This window comes from Wyeomyia smithii, chromosome 1 (assembly GCF_029784165.1).
Source record: "Wyeomyia smithii strain HCP4-BCI-WySm-NY-G18 chromosome 1, ASM2978416v1, whole genome shotgun sequence".
Taxonomy (NCBI): Eukaryota; Metazoa; Arthropoda; class Insecta; order Diptera; family Culicidae; genus Wyeomyia; species Wyeomyia smithii.
Genome location: NC_073694.1, coordinates 10,836,911 through 10,861,196, shown reverse-complemented (window position 1 = coordinate 10,861,196; position 24,286 = coordinate 10,836,911). Strand labels below are relative to the sequence as shown.

The window sequence follows — 24,286 nt, the reverse complement described above, 5'->3', positions numbered from 1 at the left end:
TTAATAACAATCAATAAAATCGTTTTGCCAACCACACGTTTTTTTTTATCAATCTCTTACAAAAAACTTTCCACATTCTTCAATTATATTCTCATTTTTTTGTGGTTCACATTCTATCGATTTATAAATTGTTCTTAACAGTTTTTACTTTTAAATTGTATCCTTTTCCTTTCCGTTTTCAACATTGTTTTGTTTTCTAGTTCTTTTGCCATAGTTTAATTTTTCCTTTTTTTCGTTCTCTAGGTCATGTTTTACCTAGTTTTCAAAACGCAACAAATCTTCCACAACCTGAAGAAATATTAAAAAACTTAACCACTATTTTTTTATTTCCCATTACAGCTCACAGAAAAATGGGATATATTTTTTAATTACAGTCAAATCCCTCTATTACGACAGTTTATATAACGACAAATCTCTTTATAGCGACATTTTCAATGGTCCCTTCTACTTTATATTCATAAAAATTCTTCGTTTATTGCGACAATTCTCTATAAGGACGGTCCTTTGCGATGTCGCTATTAAGCGATTCAAGTGTATCCTATTTGTCAGTTTTATTTCCAATTATTTATATTATTTATATATTATATTATTAATATTATTTCTAATTTATTCTTCGTACTAATTACAGCTGATTTGAATAATTTTTGGCAACTGAGAACAAGCTTTTTATTTTTTTCTTTTTGTATTTTTTCATCTCTATATTTTGCTTCGATAATTTGTAAATTTGACCACTTTTTATGAACATTTTAGTCATTCTTATCTAATCTCCATTTCAATACTTTGTCAAATTAGCTAAATCCATTTTCTTTGTTTATTTTTCTGTTGAATTAGTACTTGATTTATTTTTCTCGTGCATTGTCATTTTTCTTAAAAATTGTTAACCTTTAAATTTTCTATGTTTTATGATGTGTTGTCCTCATTATTTTTGCGTCTTTTTTGTTTGTCTACAAGCTTCTGTCCGTTTCAGCCAGACCTGTATTAAATCAAGCTTTTGTCAGCTTTCTCTCTCTCTCTCATTTTAGGTTAGGCATCACACAAAATATGGCCCACGGAATAACGCAGTTTCGAGGAAACGCTAGCGGATACGAAAACGGGAGCTACCATGTTAAGCTATTCCTGAAAGCGGCAAGTGTCTCAGAAATGCTGACGGAGGCTGTTCCGAAAGCAGCAGCTGAAAGGTCCTAGTTTTTGAAAAAGAACCGGAAAGAAAAAGCACTGTTGGTAAATTGTCTTGCGGATGACTGTCTAGTAGGGAGTCCCATTTGTTAAAATGCATAGTTTTCTATCCCATATAAAAATGCCAATGGCCGTATGAATTAAAGATATTACTCTGCTTCTCCCGTAAGATTTGCACGGGATGAGTAAAGCAAACGCTTTTGTTCATACGGCTTAATATCTCAGCCACCCGATAAGATATCAAGGATCTTTTTTCATGTAAATTTTTGTCATGCTTTTCAGTAAAAATTTCAGTTTTCGATCAAAAACATTTTGTTTTTGTGTTTTGATGGGATTTATCTAAAAATTATGGGAAAAAAATATTTTTTCTGATGTTTAATGGGCTCTGGAAGTCAAATAACTGAAGTTAATGCTGAGCTGAACCATACAGATTATTCAAAAACAATTCCACAAAAAGGAAAAAATATATGGAAAAATTTAGGAATCGAACATAATTAAAAAAAGCAAGAGTGGGTTTGTAGCCTAAAAAAGTCATTTTTTCATAAATCACGCCTGGGCGACCTGAAAAATTTTTTTTAAAAAGTCGAAATGTTCTACAAACATGCTATAAATAACATTATTTTTCAATTTAAGCAGGGGCGACTCGTCCATAGGTGCAACCTTGTGCAATGCACATGGGGACGTCAGGCAAAAAAATTAATCTAAAATCCAAATTCATGCTCTTATTTTATTATTTTTTAGTTTTATTTTTAAATAGTAACAAAGGGAATTCGCGGATAAAATTGTAGCTACTTCCCCAAACTCTGATTTTCAGAGTTTCTAGTTGAACAGGTAGGTTCAACAGCCACGAGTCGCCCCTGAATTTAAGGCTGAGCACCTTGACTTTTTCAATATCGATTTTTTTGGGATATTCTAGCGTCTAGAGGTCATCAGGGAGAGTAAACGGAGACATTTAAAGAAAGATTGTCGTTAGCTCGGTGAGTTTGATGGCAGATGTGTAACGAGGCGAACGGATGAAACTGATGTCGGTCAAGAAATGACGAAATCCGGCATTACCGTTATGTTTTCTGGAGCAGTCCTGTAGAAGAACGGAAATATTTTGGCAACTGGTAAGCTGAGCGGAAACTCGTTCGAACTAGAGCTATCAGCGGAGAACCAATGTGCAAATGCATGCGACGTGAAAACCGGTAAGTTGTGGCATCGGCGTTTGGGACACATCAGCCAACATGGACTGGATTCAATGGCCTGACGAGTTGTATTCGAAGAGATGGACAAGGCTTTAAAAATCGTGAAAAATCGTTTAAAAATTTGTGAACCATGCATTCAAGGTCAGCAGTGTAGAGATCCCTTGAGTGTCACAAAAGACAGTGTAACTCGCCCACTTGAAAGAATCCACTCGGTCCAATAGATCTACCGGCATGGACGGATCCCGATGATTCGTCAGTTTTATCGATGACTATAGTCATTTCGAAATGATTTATCTGCTGAAGAGGAACTCTGAAGTTTTTGACCAACAGCCGCAAGTTGAGCTGTTCATTAACCTATGGCTAGGCTCTCGCCCGATCGCTCGCGTTGGCGTTCAGCATGGCAAAGGCCTTACTACAATGGTTGCGGCAACCCAACATCTCGGATGATCGTGGATCAAGGGAGGAAGTTTTTTTTGACGAATTAGAAAAACTACAAGTAGAAGTGTATTCAAGTCGAACCCAGAGTGGCGTATAATCGCAAGCCGAATTTGGACCATTGCAAAGGATGTAAAATTTGACGAAGTCCCTATGCGATTCTGCTGCCAATTTCCTCGTTTATTTCTTCCTTGTTAGGCGATATTCTTAACAATTTTAATTTATTTTCCAGATTTTTTTTCTTGATATAGGCCTATTCATTTATATTTGTTTCTCAGATCGTTTCCAGTTATTGTTGTCTCTTTTGTCCTGTTTTTTTTGTTTTATTTTGTTTTATTTGGACCTATATTGTATCAATTTTTGTAAGTTACATATGAAAAAATTATTATTCAAATGTTGGTTTTTGATCAATATCTAACTTTTCCAAATTTAAAGGAATATTATTTTGATGACGTTGATTTTTTTTTCAATTTAATACATTCTTACTCATCTTTAGCATTACCCTTACTAACACGCAGAGAATCCTGAGTAAGAATCCCCAGGATACCTTTAACTCGGTGACGGAATCGTGAAAGGAATCGCAAACACGATCCGGAGGATTCCCACTCAGGATTCTTATTCAAGAATCCTAGAGCCATACACAGGGCATTCCTGAGGATTCTTTTTTCAGGAATCCTTTTCAAGGACGCTCACGAATCCAATGTGAGGAATCCTAGAGAATCTATGCGAATCGTATGTGTTCGTCCGGGTATTTTAGGTTCTTTATGAATAGTAATAGGTAGTTTGTAATTGTTTCTGCTTTTATCGCTTATTTGTTGTGCACGACAGGTTTACAGACCCTTTCGATTTTGGCAACACGCTCGAATTTTTTCTGTTGCCATAATCGAACCATCTCAAAAATATTTTTTTTTAATTTTTAAGTAGCCTATGACAGCCTAGACAATGAATATTGCCACCAATCGACTAGTTTTAGGATTCCAAGTGGTCAGAGGTGTCGTTTGATAGTTTTTGGCTCAATAATCTTGAAATACGCAAATGTCCACAGAAGGGGGAAGGAGGTGGTACGATAATTTCCACATGGACACGAATTTTTTTCCAAAAGTGGATAAATCTGACCGAAAAAAATTTGAAATCCATTTATTCGAAAGAAATAAAAAGGAATTATCCTATTTTACCTGGAATTCTTGAGAGGTTCTCAGCATGTCTGAAGAACCTTTCCAAAAACGTCTTTCAACTCTCCCTTGTTGATTAATTTCGAAATGCACAGGATTTATTGGAGAGTTTTGAACAATACTCGCCCGATAAGTTTCACAGAAAATCGAAGGAATAACATCGGTGGTCAGCTTTTCTCGATATCAGCTAAGTCAGAATCATTGACGTCAAACTAATATGAATGCCTGAATGATTTGCCATTAGATACAAACATGAAGGAGTAATTCGAATCTTAAAAAATCACTGAAGCAATTTTGGTGTTTGTGTTTAAGGTTTTGTCCGATAAAGTTAAACTTATTTTCCTGCCATTTTCAACCACATACATGTGAGAGTCCAGATTATCACTATACCTAGCAACAAAGACTAAGTATTGATCCCGACTTAAAAAAAAAACAAATATTACATAGCTTGCAAAATCTATGGAAGCTTACTTATTCAATTAAATAAGTCATTTTAGCAAACCAAACATGATCAAAGAGTAGATATTTGTTACTGATTCAATGATTACGATGACAATACTAATACCAAATCAACGCAAACGACAAGTTAGTTTGAAGTTTTCAGCACGAAAATGTTCCTAATGGATTCAAGGAAAATTTTAGATGTTTTTTTATTGGTTTAATAGTTCCCTGCTGCTTCGATTGTTTTTTCCAGTTTGTAACTAATTTTGGTTGTCATTTTTTGTTGTTTTTTTTTCGTTTGCGTAAGCTTTTAAAGTGCTTTCAGGTTATTTCAGGGTGCATTTTTGATAATTTTCTTTCTGCTTCTGTTGAATTAAAATTGTAATGTTCTTTTAATCGATTTTGGTTGTTTTAGCAATGTTATAAGTAATGCACCTAATTTTTTCGTATTTTTCTATTTTTCTAAGTCAAAGATTGAAATGCGTTTCATATGTACGAAAATTTTGAAAGTAACAATCAGCTTTCATTAGTAATATATAAATTTTTTGATTCTGTTATTTTTTTTTGCTGAGCGGTTGTGTGCAACATCGAATTTGTTTGACTGGCTTTAAGTCATACTTAGTTTGCCGTACTCTGTCTGTGAAACTAGGAAGGAGCGAGTCATACAATTTTGTTTATCTGTCGAGCGTGCCTCAAGGAAGCAACCTTGGATCGCTACTATTTTCCTAATACATCAACGAAGTTTGTTTCGTCATTCCACCAGGACGTAAATTAATCTACGTGGATAATTTGAAAATTTTCTTCGTCACAAGATCTACAGCTGACTGTGAGGAACTACAGCATAACATTGGTGCTTTTTTCAACTGGTGAATACGCAATTGCCTGGTTGATTGTATCTCCAAATGCTATGTGACACGATGTTTGTTCAGCCACTTGAAAGAGTCACTGTAGTTAAAGATCTTGGTGTGCTCTTGGACTCTCAAATGTCTTTTAGAGATCACTACACGAGCGAATAGAATCCTTGGGTTTAAAATTCGAATCGCCAAAGAATTTCCAGACCCATGTTGCCTGCGGCCATATTTTTCACTGGTGCATTCATTGCTAGAAACATCTGCTGTTGTTTGGTGCCCTCATGCGGAGATTTGGCCTATGTAGTAGAATTGAGTCAGAAGTGAGTCTGTTACTGCATATGATGTGAAGAAATGCAGAAAGCGGAAAACGATTGTTTTGTTTTGAACGTTTCATGGATTTTGTGCAGGACATAAATGGTCACGTTCAAACATGTTTCAACATGTTCTGGATAGCCCTACATTCATTATAGTTAGAAGCAAGCAAAAAATCCGTACAGTAACACATGCAGCACAATGAACGGAGCTTATGACCATATTTCCAACATTAGCGCCATCATCATCGGCGGCGGCTTCAGGAAACTGTTCCCATGACATCGGTCTGATTTTACCTCGATATAAGGTACATATTTATATTATGTTACAAATAACTCCGAAATTGGTATGGAAACTTCTATAAACTACATACTGGTTATCTTGTCAACGTTTCTGCTTACTATTGATTATTTAAGGAGTGTCCATAAATAACGTTACACTCAGCGGAAGTTTGAAAAAACGTACAAAAATTTTATTTTGCCGAGAAAACATGATATAGTGTGGATGGGAACGGGGGAGCTGATAAAAAAAAATAACTTAAAGTTTGACCCCTGAACAATCTGTGTGAAATTTAAAATACAATGCTCAAAAAAATTTTCCAAACCCAGTTTTTCTTTCATAAACCGCACTTGAACACTCTCTCAGCTGAAACAAGTTTCAATTTATAAGAGCATTTTTATCAAAAACGTCATAGAACCTAGGAAAAAGTTGAAAATATGCTTAAAGTATGTTCGGCATAATAATGTATTTCTCAAATATGAAAAAATGTCTAGGACATAGTAGGCCTCTTAAATCACACCCCAAAAAGTTTATTGGTATTTGTTTTTTTTAGACATTTTGAGAGTGTGCGTTTATGAAACTACCTGTATATGGTCTATTTTCATGAGATAGAACCAAAGTGTCTTCAGCAAAGTTTTCCTACATGAAATTACCTACAACTTTGCTAAAGATTTCACTTTGATTTGATAAGTAATAAAATAAATAAAATTATCATCTCACTTTTAGGCAGATAAATCAAGAATCTATTTGCATCAAAAGTTTCTCTTTAAGATATAAACAAAATTTGTTAAATACACATGCTATGATTTAAATGGCATTTTTACACTCAAAAGGTTGACGATCACGTTTTTCGCGTTTTAAACCACTATGCAATGTGCATTTTCTGGGCCACTTTTATGTATAATGAAAAGTTAGTTCAAACGGGCATTTTAAAATTCAACGAGGAAAATGCAAGTTTCAAAATCCTAAGGAACGGAGAAATAATTGAAAAAGATCTCAATCCGTAAGCAGATAATCATGGTTCTTATTCATTGAACCAAAATTTGAAAAAAACTACAAGAAGAAAAAAGAAGTATTTTCGATACAAAAATGTGTATGTTGTAGACTACCTCTTTTTTTGGACGCGGCTGAAAGTCTCCAAAATAGCAAAAAAAATATAATTTGAATTGTATTTAAAACAAGTCGGTTTACACTTACAGTTGGATACTATTTCCAAAATAAACTATACGTAGACAAAAGACACCAAAATAAAGTGTTTGAAGCCCTATTGTTGAAAATGTTTTATGATTCGATATAAGGTACAATTCGCTCATTTCAAGATGGCTTGACAAAGTATTTTTTTTTTTTTTAATTCTTTTTGCACCAATATTTAGTGGTTAATTTGTGGTTTCGAAATACAATTTGTGGTTGAGTAATTCCTGGGAAATTTTCATAAAACTGAGTCAAGCCATCTCTGAAAATGATTTCGCTTCAAATGAATCGGACAACGATGACATATACATCAATCGAAAGCTCTTAATTTGTGGTTCACGAAAATGTAGTTTTTGTAGGCATACTTCATAATAAAATAATTAAAAAACTATTATTTAAATTTTTGAACATTGTTTACTTCTTGTTGTCAACACCGACCGTACGCGGCGCTGGTAGACCATCAAGATGATTTTTCTCAGAAAGCTTTCGTGTAGCGATGAGTATGGTGAAACTAGAGATACTCAGAGGGAGAGATATGCGGTGAGCAGAACGAACCGTCACAATTGGAGCCAAACGAACAAGAAAGGTAGCACCACATTGAGAGGTATTGCAGTCAGATACAAAAAAGAACGTGTTTATTTCTATACGATCTTTTGTTCTATTGCCAATGAATGAATTAAGAATGCTGTGAGTGATTTTTACCCGGAGTTCAACAAACCTTGTGTATAGGTAACAAAATAAGTGAAGGTGTTTAAAACTAAACATAACATAAACATAAAATATATCACCTAAACAGTTTTTGTGAAGCACTTCACTATTCTTAAGGACTTTCATCGTCACCACCGATTATACAAGTCGAATGTTAGTCAACATTGCGCTTTGAGAAGAGATTTGGCACTTCTGACAACTCAGTTGCCGAATTGGCGATTTTTTTCGCCGCGAATCTCTTCTAGAGTATTTCTAGGTGAAACAGTATGTAAACAGCAGGGATGCTATATGTGCAGATTTGCTGCGAAATGCAAATGTTGATCAATTAGCAGATATTTGTAGTTGACAAGCCTCCGTGTGTTTTACGTGAATTTCCTCAAAATAAGTGAAGTTTTACGTAGACATGCGAGCGTAATTTTCTCGATCTTCGGCCGAATCATTTCCGGTAATGTTGTTTCGCCATTTACCGATTGTTTGAAAAAAAAAAAAAACCTAAATTAATACACCTAGGGGTGTGATCTGGTCTTTCTCATACAAAATCTGTTATATGCTAAAATCTATTAGCACATACGTTTTAACTCTTGGAATAAATTAAAGCCTGATGATAATAAAGAACAATTTTTGTTTCGATAAATGTAATAATATTTTGGTAACCAACTACGCAACTGTATTCGACTGTTGGGTATTTTAGAAACCCTGAATGATGCCTGAAGGTTGGGAATGGGCCTTAGAACTGTAGGGAACGGTTGAAACGCATGGTAAATGCCCAGAGGTGTGAGTTCTGACTAGAATTAAAATTCGATATTTTCTCGTCTCAGGAATATGCTACTACAACTACCCCCTGAATAATAAAACAAAAAAGCTTTCAATGGCAGCGACAACTGTATGTCGTATACAGTAAGGTCGCTTTTTACGCGGTTTTTTTTTTTACACGGGTTGCTTTCCTCCATTACTCAAAAACGGTACAAGATATCGACCTCATTTCAATCACGTTTTTCGTTTTAGGCCACGAGTGATCATATATCAGTTTTTAAAAAAAAAGGCACAATTTTTAGTGTAAATGCTCAAAATTTAAAATATTGAATTTTGGTCTCTAGATTGGCCACTATCATATTCAAACGAGGTTTTAACGTTTTAGGACGGTTTTCTTTGTTATATTTGCAACTCAAAAAAGTCGTTTTTTACGCGGGCCCATACAAATTTGGAACGCATCCCCCGCGTAAAAAACGACCTTAGTGTATATGAACGACTGTCGATATGTTCTAGATAACCCACTAGCACTAACATCGGCAGGTGCTCATCCAGGGCCGCGTACGGTCGGTGTTGACAACAAGCGGTAAACAATGTTCAAAAGTTTAAATAATAGTTTTTTAATTATTTTAATATGATCTATGCCTACAAAAACTACATTTTCGTGAACCACAAATTAGGAGCTTTCGATTGATGTGTGTATCATCGTTGTCCGATTCATTTGAAGCGAGATCATTTTCAGAGATGGCTTGACTCAGTTTTCTGAAAATTTCTCAGAAATTACTCAACCACAAATTACCACAAATTGGATTTCGAAACCATAAAATTAACCACTAAATATTAGTGCTAAGAGAATTAAAAAAAATACTTTGTCAAGCCATCTTGAAATGAGCGTACAATTCGATATAAAGTACAATTCAAATTTCAAAATGTACCTTACATCGAAGTTTGTCTGTAATAATAATGAATAATGAAAAGTAATTCCCATTTTTTGGACTAAAATTGGAGTTTTCTCTTGGTTTAGAATAGGTTCGAAACATTTCGGGGAAATTTTTCTAATCCCTTTTCATTTTCTATTTTTTTTTTCTTCGAAACGCTTTCCGATTTTTAGTTTTTCCTCAACATGCCTCTAGTCACTTGAGATATTCAAGATTATTTTCTTTCCGACTTTTTCTGGATTTTAGGGATGTTTTCAGCATAAACTTTTGTATGCTTCCTTTCTACCTTCAAGAAACTTTAGTTTTTTGTAGGTAATTTGGGATCAATTTTTGATAGTAGCTTTCGGCCTTTTCCTAACGCTCAATGAACAAAAATGTCCTGTAACGTTCGAAATTGCTTTTGTTTTTAGTCTCTTCCAACTTCGGAACCAATTACCGCAAAATTTTGAATCAACTTCCGCTTTATCCTTTTCTGATCCTTTAGTACACACTCCCAGCCCTTCTAGGCAGAATTTTGAAGGGATTCTTTTATTTATGGCTTAACTGTTCTGGGTGGGCATGATCTGAATTTATTATTATTATTTTTGCTGATATTTATTATACCTAATGACTGAATAAATCACAGAACCTACCGTTTTTAAAATTTTTCTTTGTGAGAACATGTCCACGTGAATAAAAAGTGTCGATTGTCCATGAAGGAGGACAGTTCCCTAGACTTTGAATTGAGCTCGAATGTGTCTTTCACAATCCGAAATGTTTGGAAATGATTGAATGAACTCGAATGATAAATATATTGGAATGCATAAGCCTGTATCGGGAATGAATTTCTGATATCGTTCCAAAATCAAAAAAGCTGCACACGAAGAAAACAAAATACCCTCTAGTTCCCAAACATTTAATCAAATTAATTATTGCATTGGAAATTGCTCATACTTAGTTAAGAACACTTAACATGTACATGATAATTATTCGAATGAATGTGTACCATCCGGGACTTCAATCCTCAATGAGAGGACAATGTTTGCTCGAAATTCGAAGTCAGGAATTCAAATTTTTTTCGAGTTTAACTCTTAACTCTTGATTTCCCACAAAGAGTGGTTGAACGTTTGGTTTGATCAAGAAACAGTAAAGTAAATTATGTCCTGTGTTTTACATTGATTTCATCTCCCCGAGAAGCTCGACACTGTTGACATGCAAATAATCAAAGCGCGGACGAGCGGATCATTAAATGATCAACAACAAAGTTGTACAACAAAAGACAATGCAACTGACCGACCGACAGAGCAGGCAAACCAAACCAAGTAGGCAACAAACAACGACACTCACACTTCCCCTTTCTCTCATTTACTACTACGATCGCGGTTTCCACACTGCTCACTTTGCTCATTTGTTATTGCTGTTTCCCCACTTCTCGCACGTTCTGTCTGATACGAACACAACAAAACAGGTTCACATCTCTTTTCTCCTCTCGCTCGGAGGAGAAAACTCGCACACCACCTGCTTGCGGCTGGTGTTTGTGTGTGGCATCGTACCGAGAGACGAGAGCGAGCAATCCCGTTCCGTTGTTCAGCGCAGTTTGTGCGGTTGATTGGTCGTGAAGCCGTAGCTGAAATCTTGTTTGTCTGCCTCTGTCTGTCCGTCAGTCAGGTTGCTGCTCTATAGGAAAAGAATCAATCCTGAAATTTGCTCTGACTAACTGCCGTTTTAGGTATTAATTTTAGCTAGCTAAATATGATCTTCGTATAGCTGACGAATAGTACTAATGACATTTTCACGACTTCGCTAAGAGATCACACAGTCTGTCTGCATTAAAGATTTCAGAGGAAGATGGAATTTATCAACTGGGGAAGATTGCGAAACGTCGCCTTCCATGAAGGCACGAGAAAAGGTCGAAACGTCGACTGATCTGTCAAAAAAAAACAAGTTTCTATCATACAACTGCCCATAAATTGCAGAAGAAAATGGTTAATGGCGGTCTTTCTTTCAGAGATAATCTCTCTACTGCCGCTATTTGCATGACAGTCCTATATAAAAGTCCTTTGTTTTCTTGTTTTTTTTTTTGCGGAAATGGGTCCATTTTGGCATGCTCTACAAGAGTAGCCATCAAAATCAAGGTTGTGGGAGTCAAACCTCACTTTTTTAGTTGCTATTCTTGAAAGCATGCTAAAACGGACCCATTTTCTATTATCCGAATAACGGCAGTCTAGTCGGTGTGTATTTTACAGTTTTTTGCGCGCTTTTTGTTTTAGAATCCAATGATGTTTTAAACATGGTTTAAACTATTTCTATTAAACTAAACTATTTTTTGCTAATTTTTTTGGCCATTTTGGTACATTCTTTCATTTATGCCCTTTATTTTAATTCGATTTTTCCTGTTTCATACCATTTGCATTAGCTATTGTTGTGTATTTTTTTTAAATGGATAATGACTATTATAACTTAAATTTACTGCTTCTTTTCTATTTTATTTGCCTTACTTAATTTCTGATTTTTTGTTTGTTTGTTGCAGTTTTCCAATCCGATTTGTCTAATCAAAGGATTTTTGTCATTTGATTTGTCTTTTTGTCTGTGTTCTGTTTTGAACATTTTTTACTCTTTCTTCACACTTGTTTTATTATCTTTTTTTTTTTTTTTACATTTTGAGCATTTTTGGCGAATATCTAATTTTGTTCTATTTTTAGTTTTTGTTTCGCTTTTTTTAAAGTAATTTTGACACATTTATTTGCAGTTGGGAGTTATTAAGAATTACGTTTGTTATGAAATGATTCTACTTTTGTTTGGACAATTGTCTAGAACATCATTTTTATGATTTCAAATTTCAGCGCAATTTTTTTGTGTGTTACATTTTCAGTACAATATTCGCTTCAAATATTCAGGTTCTTTTTTTCGTGGGTAGTTATTTACAGGCTTTCGCGTCTACCATTTTTATAAAACTTTTTTGTTATTTCTGTATTGTATTTTTATATTTTTTGACATGTTCTCTTAATCGATTTTAGAACTGCTTAGGCTGCTCTCAGGCTCTCTGCTGTTTCTCATGTTTTGAATGAATTTCATTTTTCTCTGTTTTTCATTTATAGTTTTAAGCCTGTTTGATTTTTTTGTCAAGTTTTCAGTAATTATCTGTTGAAATTCAGTAATAATCTCTTTGAAATAACTTTTTCTTTGAAGTATTATTCGTTTGCAGCTATTTTTTTCTATTTTCTTTTTTGACTAAACGTTTTTCGTAGTTCTTTTGTCTGGAAACCCCATTCTCCACATTTTGCTATTTTCCAAGCAATTTTTTAATTCTTTTTTATATTGTTTATTGACGTCTCTTTTTTCTTGTTTTTATGTCCTCTATCTCAGTCCTAATTTTGATAGCTTTTGCGCATTTTCAACTCATCAGTGATCTTTATTTTATGTAGAAAAGTTTATTGTCTTATCATTCGATTGGCTTAGCAGTTTATTTATTGCCATCTTAAAAAAATTATCCAACAGTTTTCTGTTTTTTGCTCTATTTTTATTTTGTATATATTTTTTACCCTGCCTAGGCGATTTTAACCGCTAAATGCTTGAGTTTTAATGACTTAAACTGTCCTAGATAAATTTTTACATAAATTTGCGTGACTTTCTCTGATAGTTTTGAAGATTCCACTGCTTCTCAGGTCCATAGCCTCCAATATTATTAAGTTTATTATCGACAAGAAAATCAAGTTGAATTGACGAGCAGAATCGAACGCATTCTCAGCCATTTAATAATTACCACAAACGAAAATTACAACCACAAAGTACCCAACCAACAATAAAAGCTTTCTCGTAAGATATTCTCTTTCTCTGCGCTCAGAAAATGAAGCAAAAAAGGAGAAACCGAAACGGGGGGACAGGTGATCCCTGTAGGATTCTTAAACCCAAAAAGAAAAAACGTTACTTCGCTTACCGGATGCATCCCGAATCTTGGCTCGCTTCAGCGGTGGTTCATCCATATGATCTCCCATGGTTGTTTACTATTCACAGAAAAAAGGCCGGACCACAAACTCGATGGTGGCGCGCACTTGCGCCTTCGCTCTGCTCCTTTTCGGAACCGGACAAAATACGGAGTTTGATCAGTTTTAGTTTTTTTTTTGTTGCTTCTTATTTAGGAATCCGCACTATCCTTCACTGCTGTCTCTGCTATCATCGTGATAATGGCTTAAGCAGCGGGAACACGCGAAACTACGCTTCATTTCTTGCAAAACGGCAAACACACTCACGACGACGCGACGATGAGGAGCGAAAAATGAAAACATGCACATAAACACACTCTACCCTCTTCTACTTGAAAACGGCCCGGACAACTCGCGCGATTTATAAACAAAACAGAAACGTCACAATTTGCGTGTAAATAGATGCTGCTTTTTTTCACTTTTGTGTCACACACCACTCGCACTTCCGCAAACTTTCCGTGCGCGGCGTGCGGTTACTGTTTTTGGCCCCACACGCCCTCCAAGAATCGTCGAAACCTGGCCAGTTCCGGCGGCCACTGCAGCTAACCTTCTCCTCGCGAGTTTGATCGGTTATTCAGTTTTTCTTTTTTGTAGCTTTACGGCGAGGATAAACACCGAACGGCCACATGCTGGCCGACGTCTGCCGTCAACCGGAAACCGTGTATCTCCGGCTCAATCCGGTCCCGTACGATAATCACACTCATCGGTGTATGTATCCCGGCCTACGGGATACGTATCCCCCGAGTTCAAACTATTCGTTTCGCCGAACAGTTACTAGCCAATGCAATCGAGAAAATCCAAAAATGCCCGTTTTTTTTTTATTTTCTTCTTCTGTTGGATGCCCCCGAAAGTTCCGATTCCGCACTTCAAAATTCAATACAAAAACACTCGGTTGGTCGGATGTCGGGAAGGCAATTTTTCGCTGTCGAATGCGCCGCGACTCTCTCCGGCTTCTCGAATTTTGTACTGCTGCTGCTGCCCCCGTCGTCGTTGCCGTCGCACCGACGTCGTTTTCTGACAACTCCACAGGCAAACCAGCAAACCCGTCATCGACGTCTCGCGAATGCTCGATGTAGGCTCGACGTCGATCGCTTTTCGTCTTCTGCTCGGAAAGCACACACAGTACCGACCGACCGAGGAAGAAAATAGCGAAAAATTCAATCCGCTTTTTCGCCGGATTTCACTATGGGGCTGACCCCCGGAAGCGGGCTTAAATGAACGGGAACGGCACTGCGCGTCGAATGAACCCGGTCCGGACCGGGACAGGGCAATTCTGGGACGCCTAAAGTCGATCGGATTGCGAAGCGAAAAAACCTTTCCACCAGCCAAATCGCGAACAAGTCAAAATGGCGGCTGTTTGACGAGGCGAACAACACACACTTCTCCTGCTTCTACTGCTGCCGATGATGGGCGCTGCTGGTACGCTTTTTGCTGCTGCTTTGCTTGCTCTGGCGCTTCTACACTGCTCTGTGAATTTTGTGTCGCTGAGGCACAGAGGCACCACACGAACGAACGAGCGCTGCTTCCACACTTTTTAGCTAGCTGCAGATTCGCTCTCACTCACTATACTGACTGATTCTTGTGTTCGCTGCCTACTTGATGGTGCCACACTATGCCGTGCTGCGCTGGTTTCATCGTGTCTCTCTCGCACGTTTTGTCGCTCTTGCTCGATATACGGTGCTCTTGTTCGACCAAAACAGCATATACAGACAGCCATCTCGCGGTTTCGTCGACATCGTCGACGACGAAAATGTCTGCCAAACAGCGTAGCGAAGAAAAAGCACTGCGCGCTTCACGTGACCTCCACCGTCTCTGACATTCAGCTGGTGGCGCTACTGTCAACTCGTCGTCGTCGTCTTCGTCGTCGATCAACGCAGAGACTGCGCCACCATCGAACCTTCTGGACGGCTCGATCATCACGCAAAAAAGGTGCATATTTTCCCCAATAACAAATCAAAACATTCGTCTCAGATGAAATATCTCGGTGCGTATGCACCCCCGAAACGGTCTGGACAATTTTGGTTCAATCGAGTGGTATCTGTTTTACGGCTGCCGGATGGCTCACCGTCCAGTACTGTAAATCGGGGTATACCCTCGCCAAAGGCGATTGTCGATCAACCGTGCGTTCATCGAAATCGGTGTAATTCAAGCTAAACGTTGTCGATGGACAGAGACTTCATCGACGGTCACTGAACGTTGGAACACAACGGAAGAAACCGTGATGATAGTGGTCATAAAAGAAATGTTGCGTGTATACTATACACTTGTATTACAATTGGGTTGTTTAGCTATTCTTAGATTTATAATTTTTCTGAGCAAAGGATGATTTTTTTAAATTTTGTATTGTTGGTCTTCGTTTCTCTAATGAAGAATAAAAATCACTCTAAATCGCTTGAATGACAGCTGGTACATGACTTAACTGTCATTGAATTACACACTTATTTCCGCCTTGATTGTTCGGTAATTTTTATTACGGTCGCGTTCAGTAACTTGAAATTTTACTGGTCATTCTGTAATTTCCTGAAAAATTACTGATGTCGGTTAACTTTTTTGCCGAAATACTGTTCAATAAAACTCACTTGACGAATTCAGCAAAAAACATTGCTGACCTCTTCAGTAAACTAGAATATTTTTTGCACTTTTTTATAGTTCAGTAAATATTTAACGATCTATCAGCACTTATCCAGATGTTGCTGAGTAATCTCTAATTGGTTTACTGAACTTTTGTTTATTTCACTATACTGTTCGGTAATTTTTCTGCATCTGTCATAACAGAATCGCACATCAGAAGTCTGCCATTTTGAGATTTTCAGAAAAGTTTCGTGGCTGTGTTATTTAAAGTGTTCTACGAGCCATTTTGACAAAAAACTCTAAAAGCGGTATCGTGCTTTCAAATTTACCACCACAGTAGATTGATTTACATAAAGTCTTTAATAAAAAGTTTATATTCGTCATGATATAAAACGTATCTAGTTTTAGTAGAATGTGCATGAAACGTTAGTATAATGGTCTGAACAATCCGAAATACCTGCATAAAATTAGTCATCGGTTGCAATAGCAGCTATAGGAATAGTTACATTCATATTTATCTATATTATTATAACCGGGAAAAAGCTTACGTTGCATTTTGCGGAGCACTTGTAAATTTGTGACGAATCATCAGCTTTGTAAATGCCGACTAATGCAGCAACTTTTGATGGACGCTTTGTAAATTTTTGCTGAGCTATCTTCTTTATTTGACGTTTCAGCCACAGTGAAAAAATACCGAACGCTCGTTAAGCAAATGAATTACCGAACAGATTACTGATGGCTCAGCTGTTGAAAACTCAGTAAAAAGTTTGCTGAGTTCGGTAAAAGAAACTAAGTGTGTAATTTCAGGCAATTTTAGTTCGTGATTCAAAAACCGACGGACAACGGTAAAAAGTTTTTGAAAATCACGTGTTATAGATAAGCAACCCAATTAATGAAAAAAATTGCGCGATTACAGGGCTATTCCCACTGCTTCCGTTCCGGGGCCGGGCCGGATCCGGGCCGAATCCGGGCCGTGGCTGTTCCGCGTGTCGTCCGGGCTCGTTTGAGATTGATTGCATGCGTTCTTATGAACGCATTCACACCGACGCGCCGTGTCCAGACCGGGGCAGCGTTGAGTTGCCGTCGTGCTGCCGTAGTACGAGAGGGAAACTATCGTTGCCGACGATACTTTGTGTTGGCCGGAGAGTGCACGGAAGGCACTCGGGTGGATGCGTGTATGTTGTAGTGACATATTTCGCGCGGAGTGAGCTGCGGTATGAAAAAAAGAGAAAGACGTTCTTTCACATACACACATCAACATTTCTCAGCCAGAGCGCAGCGTGGGCACGGTTCAAGCACGGCGCAGTGTGAATGCATGAAAAGTCCCGGACGAGCCCGGTCCCGGCCCGGTCCCTGAACGGAAGCAGTGGGAATAGCCCTTACGTGAACACATAAAACAAGCATGACTCTACATTCAAAGCAATTTGACCTGCGCGACTGGAACGAAAAAAAAAAAAACAATTTCACATCCAAAGAAAAGATATCTCAGAACAACATAAAAGTATTTCTAAATTGCCAAAAATGTCGACAAAAAATATGAATACGAAACAATAAAACGGCTTCCTAATTAAACTCTGAATAGTGAAAGAATGCTAAACTGAATGATTCCAATTTAAACTCAGAATTAAACTCAGAAGAGACGAAGCAAAGAAATCATATCGAATAAAGCTCAAAAAAAGCAAATAAAAAAAATGAGGCACCTGAAAAGACCTGAAAACGATCCCAATCCGAGTGTTTCCATAATAAACTCAGAACTGCTTTAAATTAAAAACGCTATTTAGGACTAGGAAAGGATAAATAATAATACGATCCCATATTTTGCACGGAATGACAAAAACCCTCTTCTAGAATCAAGAGAAGGTAAAGGAAACAACAGTTACAAAATATGATCAGAATAACAAAAAACTCTTCCAAAAGAAACGATCTTATGTAAGCTCAAAATAGCCGAAAACACTTTTCTACAGACTAGAAGAGACAAAAATTCTAAAATAAGTAACAGATAATTTCTCGGTAGTCAAGAAAAATTAGAAAAAAGAACGGTTTCCTAAATTGAGCTTGAAATTGTACGCTTCTGGAGGTCAGCAAAATTAAAAAAGGAAGACGGGGTGGCGAGAAAGTTCTAAAACTGAACTCAACTCTGAAATCCCAGTTAAAAAAAGTATTCGATCGGATATGGAACCAATTCTTGTTAAGGCCTCTTATGCTGAAAAAAATCCGGCTAAGTGTTTTTTTTTTGTAAGATTTGGACAACTGCGACCACTGTTTTGATCTTTTGTGGTATGCCTAGTGTTACTAACCCGTCGAAAAATCGCGTATTGACGTATTGGACCATTCATTAATGATGTCACGCGTTTAGGGGGGAAGGGGGGTTTCAAATATTGTGACATTTTGTGACATATGGGGGAGGGTGGGTTAGCTTGAGTGTGACATCACATTTCAACCAAAAAAATAAATAAAAAAGTCACATTCCTAACCACAGAGATCAACTCAGAACTATTTATAATATTTGCATCATTCATTTATAGTTCTACGATCTCCTTTTTTGCTTAAGATTTGCTTTAGATAAAATAAATGACAATTTTTAAAATAATGTTCATTAATTCCGTTTCACCGTGCATGTTTATATATGAATGACAGCGTGATTTCATTAATTTTAGTGTCTCTCAATTCAAAATTGTGACAAAACGTAAATTAAAATGCTTGGTTATTGTAACATGTGGAGAATATTTGGATTCAGCAATGATGCTGCAGTTAATGTCTCGGCTTTCTATGTCGTCGATATGCGACTCCATCAGCAGCATCCTTGAACTAAGAACTAAACGCCTTTTCTAGTTATCTTCTTTAATCTTCTTTTCCTTTTAGTTTCAGTTTTTCTTTCAGTAAAATCGTTCTTATTAAAAAAAAATACATTCCTAACAAATTTATCGATTTCAATCAATTATCACCAAAGAAGGGGGAGGGGGATATAAAAACGTGACGTAGCTGAGGGGGGAGGGGTCAAGAAAGTTGTGACAACTTGTGACAAGGGGGAGGGGGGGAGTTAATGTTTTCCAAATTTTGCGTGACATCATTAATGGATCGTCCCTTAGTACATGATTTCCCTGATCGAAAATAAAAATCCCTTACACTCTCTGATTTTCCAGGTTTTCGCCACCCTGGAAGATGATTTTTAATTGAAATCAAGATTGTGAAAACACGATAAATAAGGCCAGAACGTTTCGAGAGGCAAGAAAAGGCTAAAAAGTGAGTGATCCCAAATTAGGCCAAACATGGGGAAGAAACGCTTCTAAAATCCAAAATATTTTCGCGAAAACCTGCCTCCTTCCATACCTTAGGAAAAGATGTACAGGTTGAGCACAAGATAGTAGAAAAAACAAAAACAGAAAATGACTCGAAATTAAACTCAAAGTAGCAAAGAACGGGACATCAAACGACGAACAAAAACGCAACAAAAGATCGAAAATGAAAATGATCCCAGTTCGAGACTAGAAAAGGAAAAAAACATATCTGTAGGCAACAAAAAAACAAAAAAAGTAATGGTCCCATATTAGGCCCAGTATGACAAACACCTTTTTTTAAGACTCGAAAGGCAAAGTCAGATGATTGAACAAAGAAAGCGTAAATTTGTTTAAAATGACACCAAAAAAAATGTTTCTAAAGATCAGAAAAAGATTTCAAAATAATACCAAATTAAACTCAGCGTAAGAAAAAAATGCTGCCAGCTACAAATCGTCAGTTGAATTCAATACTGCCACTACTCAAAATTTTGCAGTTTTTAGTTATGGATGGCAAACGATGCCAAATGCTATAAAGTTTCATCTCACAGAGACCCGTTTCGAAATTCACAATTTTTTCAGAAATATAAGTAGATGTGCCTTTATTGCCCAAATATCAAATGTTCCTAAAAAGGCAGACAAATTAGGTTACAATTCTTATAACATGCTTATTACATGCACACAGTGGTGGGCACCGCTAACCGAAAATTTAGCGACGCTAATCGCTAAGTCGCTAACCGGAAAATTTAGCTCGATAATCGCTAAACGCTAATCGCTAACTTTTTGATATGTAAATAGTCATATCGCTATATTTATTGCTCGTGTTTTGTAAGATTTGGACCACTTTGATCTGTTTTGGTTAAACAAACGAAAACTATTACTTTTTAGAGCTATTTACAGTAAGAGGTTCACGAAACGGTATTCATATTTGATTTTGTAAAAACAAGAATAACAAAAGTTATTTAGCTTGCATTGAAAATAGATACTCTTAGGAATGTTTTCATAAAAATTCAATTATTATCTGAATCGAAAAAGTAGAACCAAAGTTGTCATAATTCAAGCGCATTGCAATTTACCAAAGTTCTTGATATGCCGAAAATTCAATCTAGACCTTGTGCTTGTTCTTCAAAATGCTCCTGTGGCTTGTACGATAACTGGAACTCCATTCTAGGGTAAAAAAACTGACAAAAGTAACTTTCGCAGTAAAGTATGTTCATCTTTCGAAACAATTTACGTACGCCATCAGCAATTCACAGTTTTTCTAAATAATTCTATTGTCGCTTCTCTACAAAATTTAGCGAATTAGCGATTAGCGTTTCAAAGGCCAAAATTTTAGCGACGCTAACAGTTTCGCTAACCAGCTAAAAAATTAGCGAAATCGCTAAATCGCTAACTGAATTTTAGCGTCGCTAATTAGCGAATTAGCGGATTAGCGGAATGGTGCCCACCACTGCATGCACATGATAGACCCAAACAAGTTCAATAAAAAAGGGAAGTCCTGAAATTGGAATTTTTCACGAAAATGAAAGAAGAAATTTTCGACGCAAATTTTCAACAGCGTTTTTCTCGAAACTATGAATTTTGAGTTGTGCCAGAATAGAGTTCAACTGACGATATGTAGTCAACAACTTCTCCAGAATTATGCATGAAATTTTTTTTAAGAAATGTTTTCTTCTTTATTTTTTGTATATTCAAAACTAGGAAACAAAATTTGTTATCTAAAAACAATACTTCTTTCACATCAAATGTAAATCTGTTGACGTTACATATGCCGTTTTATGTTTCGTTGATAGTACCGCTATCTTTAATCAATATTCTCGAGTTATCATGAAAAAGAGTTCAAATTATTTTTGGACGGATTCTACTGGAATTTTGAATTAATTTCAATAGTTATCTCGGAGATGCATTTCTCCAGAGAGGTTATTCCAAGCCTGGAAAGCTAGTCTACCTCAATTTGACTCCTCGCTTTCAGCAAAGTTGTTTTTTCCTAAAGAATAAAGAAATATTAAAATCTGAATTCAGGTGTTTGTTATTCATTGATGCGTAATTTTCTTAGCAAAACGTGATTCAAACAAAATGTTAATCATTTTTCTTCCATTTGTTATTTCCATATACCGTACTAGGTAAACTGTCATGTAAGACATGTCGAGCAATTTTTTATTATTCATTTAAAAATAGGAGAATAATGATAAACATTTGTTAAAAATCACGTTTTGCTCAGAAAACGCAATAATAAAAACTTGTATAGCTCAAGGACCCAATTAAAATATGCATTTTGTCCCAGTGATAAAATTAGAGTAAATGTTACTTCTAGAATAAGATTTAAAAATCTTACATTTCCACAAATTTTGCATGTCATAATTTACATTCAGCAAAATTATATCAATGCCAAAGTTTTTAACTTGAAAAAATATTTTTCTAATCAACGAAATATTGTAAATTGATTTTGACCACCTCATTCCACACGAAACTTCACGTGCACTCTCTGGCGCACTGTGCATCGATCGATTATCTAGCCCCGATGGTCGACTGCACGCGGCCGCACCGCACCGCTCTACACCGTCGTCCCATCCAGCAAGAGCCAGGGTGGAGAAAAAATGTCGTCCAGCGGAGGTTCGATTTCACCTGGAAAGAAAATTTCGATTTTATTCGATTCCGAGCCCAACCGGGCTCCCTTTCTGGGTTCCAACGTTAGCCCCTCAAAGTGGTACGTGTTAGTCGGAATCTGCTGGTGACCATCCGGGCATCTAAGGAAGTTTTTTTTGATGGTGACTTTTTCGTGTACTAACAATATTCGCCCCGTCTGGTGCAAAAATGAAGAGTTTCACTTACATAACGGGGTATTGTTTTGTAAATGCTTTGCTTAAAAATAATTGAAAAGAGGGAAATCAGCTGCTAAATCAGGGAAAAAGTGCGATTGATTGAATTTACGTTTGTAATCGATCGGTACCGTCGGTGGTCCTTTATGTACGTATTGATTTGAAAGAAAAATGGTTTATAATTTTTCTCAAAAAATAAATTTAAAATCGTCGCTATTAATTTGATGGCAAAAAATTTTTTTTTTGAAAATTTTATCGCACCAATCTCTTGAAAGTGAGTCATCTTTGTCTAGGGTAACATCGCTAATTGTGTAATACACTCTAAGCAGAGTCGCCACTCTGTTGAGTAAAACCTCTATTTGAGTGTTAAGTGAGTCATGAAAAAATGTGAACTGACTTTATTTTTTCTATTGAAGTTGGATTTTTCCACAATTTCTACAAAGCTCTACACAACTGATTTATATTTAATATTTATGACACAATTCATTAGAATTTAATGTAGAAATCGAATGTTTTCAATGTTTCACCACTTAGCTTTTGGATTAGAAAACGCGAATCTTCGGTCTCGTCAAAAAACCGGAGCCGATATTCTTTCAATTTGAAGGCGCCCGGAGGGAGTTTCTAGTCATATCTGGGGTAATAATAATAATATCAAAAAAGCGAGAGAAAGTGCAGCCCTAAAGCTAAAAATAGCTGCCCCTAGAAAGATTATAGCTTTTGAACAATTTCTATGAATATTGGTGCCCCAAGCCATTACCAAAACGCGTCAACTAACTTTCGCTTATTTTTCGCTTCACCTGCTGCGCACATTGTCTGCCTTGATGAACTTGAATGTTAACGGATCGGAAACGGAAACCGTTGTTAAAAATTGAAATTAGTTCTGATAAAACCTATAATCTTTCATTTTTCTCTAGTTTGAGCTTTAGGGCCACACCTGTGTTGACCAGCGTAATTTAGCATATAGATTATGATTAAGAAAAATAAGCAACGCCCGAAGTTATCAGACATATCAAGTGCTGACAGAGAAATAGTGTGAAAAATAGTACAAATCATTTCAGTACTCCAATTTTATACCGAGAATCAGTTGAGTTGATCATTTTTGCATATTGTGCATACCTTTAATTTTCTTTTGTTTTTATATTCTTCCAAATTTGTAGTACTTTCTTTTACCACAGACAAATAGACGTGCCACTTCGAAGAAAAGTACTTCGTCCTTATTCGAAACGTTACACGCATGCGCCACCATATGAGCTTATTGCCTACTAACTTGTTTTCGTAAAACGGTTTTTGTCTTTGCTAATGGATGTGCACGCTTACTCATATCAACACCAGCGGTATTATTGACGGTTTTTGTCTTTGATAATGAATGTGTACGTTTGCTTATAGCGACACTAGCGGCATTATTGCCCACTAAGTAAAATTTCAAAATATCGTTATTTTTCTGATCGATGAGAGATCGTCATCGTCTGTTTGTCTGTGCTTTTACTATATGCAATCTATTTTTATTAACCCTTAAAGGCGCGCGACGTTAAAAAATCATCTAAAAACATAAAATTTATGTTTAACAGGTTTACTGCTTCAAAACTAACCAATATGCATAAAATAATTGAAAGATTTACTTTTTAATGTGCAAATATTACCATGTTGTTTTTAAACAACACAGTGATTTTATCGCAGAATAAAGTCTAAACAATTACTTTTGTTAACAGTAACTTTAAACTTGACCTTTTATTAGTATAATTACTGATAATTCAGACATTTTCACTAACCACTAACCTTATTTTAAAATTTATTTTCAATGACAGTCACCACCAGTCGGGAATCTCGCCAGGTTTTTTTTCGTTTCCGAGATTTTGACAGCAAAAATAAAAACAAAACATTCAAATACAGTACTTCCAGCTGTTAAGTTTTCTTCGTTAGAGTCTAGAGAGCTGTTCTAATGAATTATATTTCTGAAAAATACTAAAATACGTATATTTTAAAACGTTTTAAGTAGTGTTGTTTTAAAACAACATTGCGCATTTAAGGGTTAAAAATGTTGAGAAATACAATGACACACCTTTGTGTTATACCTTGCTTCTAATTAAAACGCACCTTTCAGAATACACACAGCACGCATCTGCTGTCATTCATTACCAACCTAACATTGTTCCTTGCGTTTTACTGCGTTTCACTGTTTCCGTATACCAATCCAATAAAAGCAGTTTTACCAAACAGTC

General features: G+C 36.3%; 1 protein-coding gene across 2 annotated transcripts in view; it reads right to left on the bottom strand.

Annotated features, from left to right (window-relative positions):
* Positions 1-15,112, bottom strand: part of LOC129718976 (histone lysine acetyltransferase CREBBP) — a 48,255-nt gene extending 33,143 nt beyond the window's left edge. For both annotated transcript variants that reach the window (XM_055670262.1, XM_055670263.1), the window contains exon 1: positions 13,357-15,112. In XM_055670262.1, the coding sequence (XP_055526237.1) occupies positions 13,357-13,414 (58 nt within the window). In that variant the 5' untranslated portion in view covers positions 13,415-15,112. The remainder of the gene's footprint in view (positions 1-13,356) is intronic.
* Between the last annotated feature and the right edge of the window lie 9,174 nt (positions 15,113-24,286).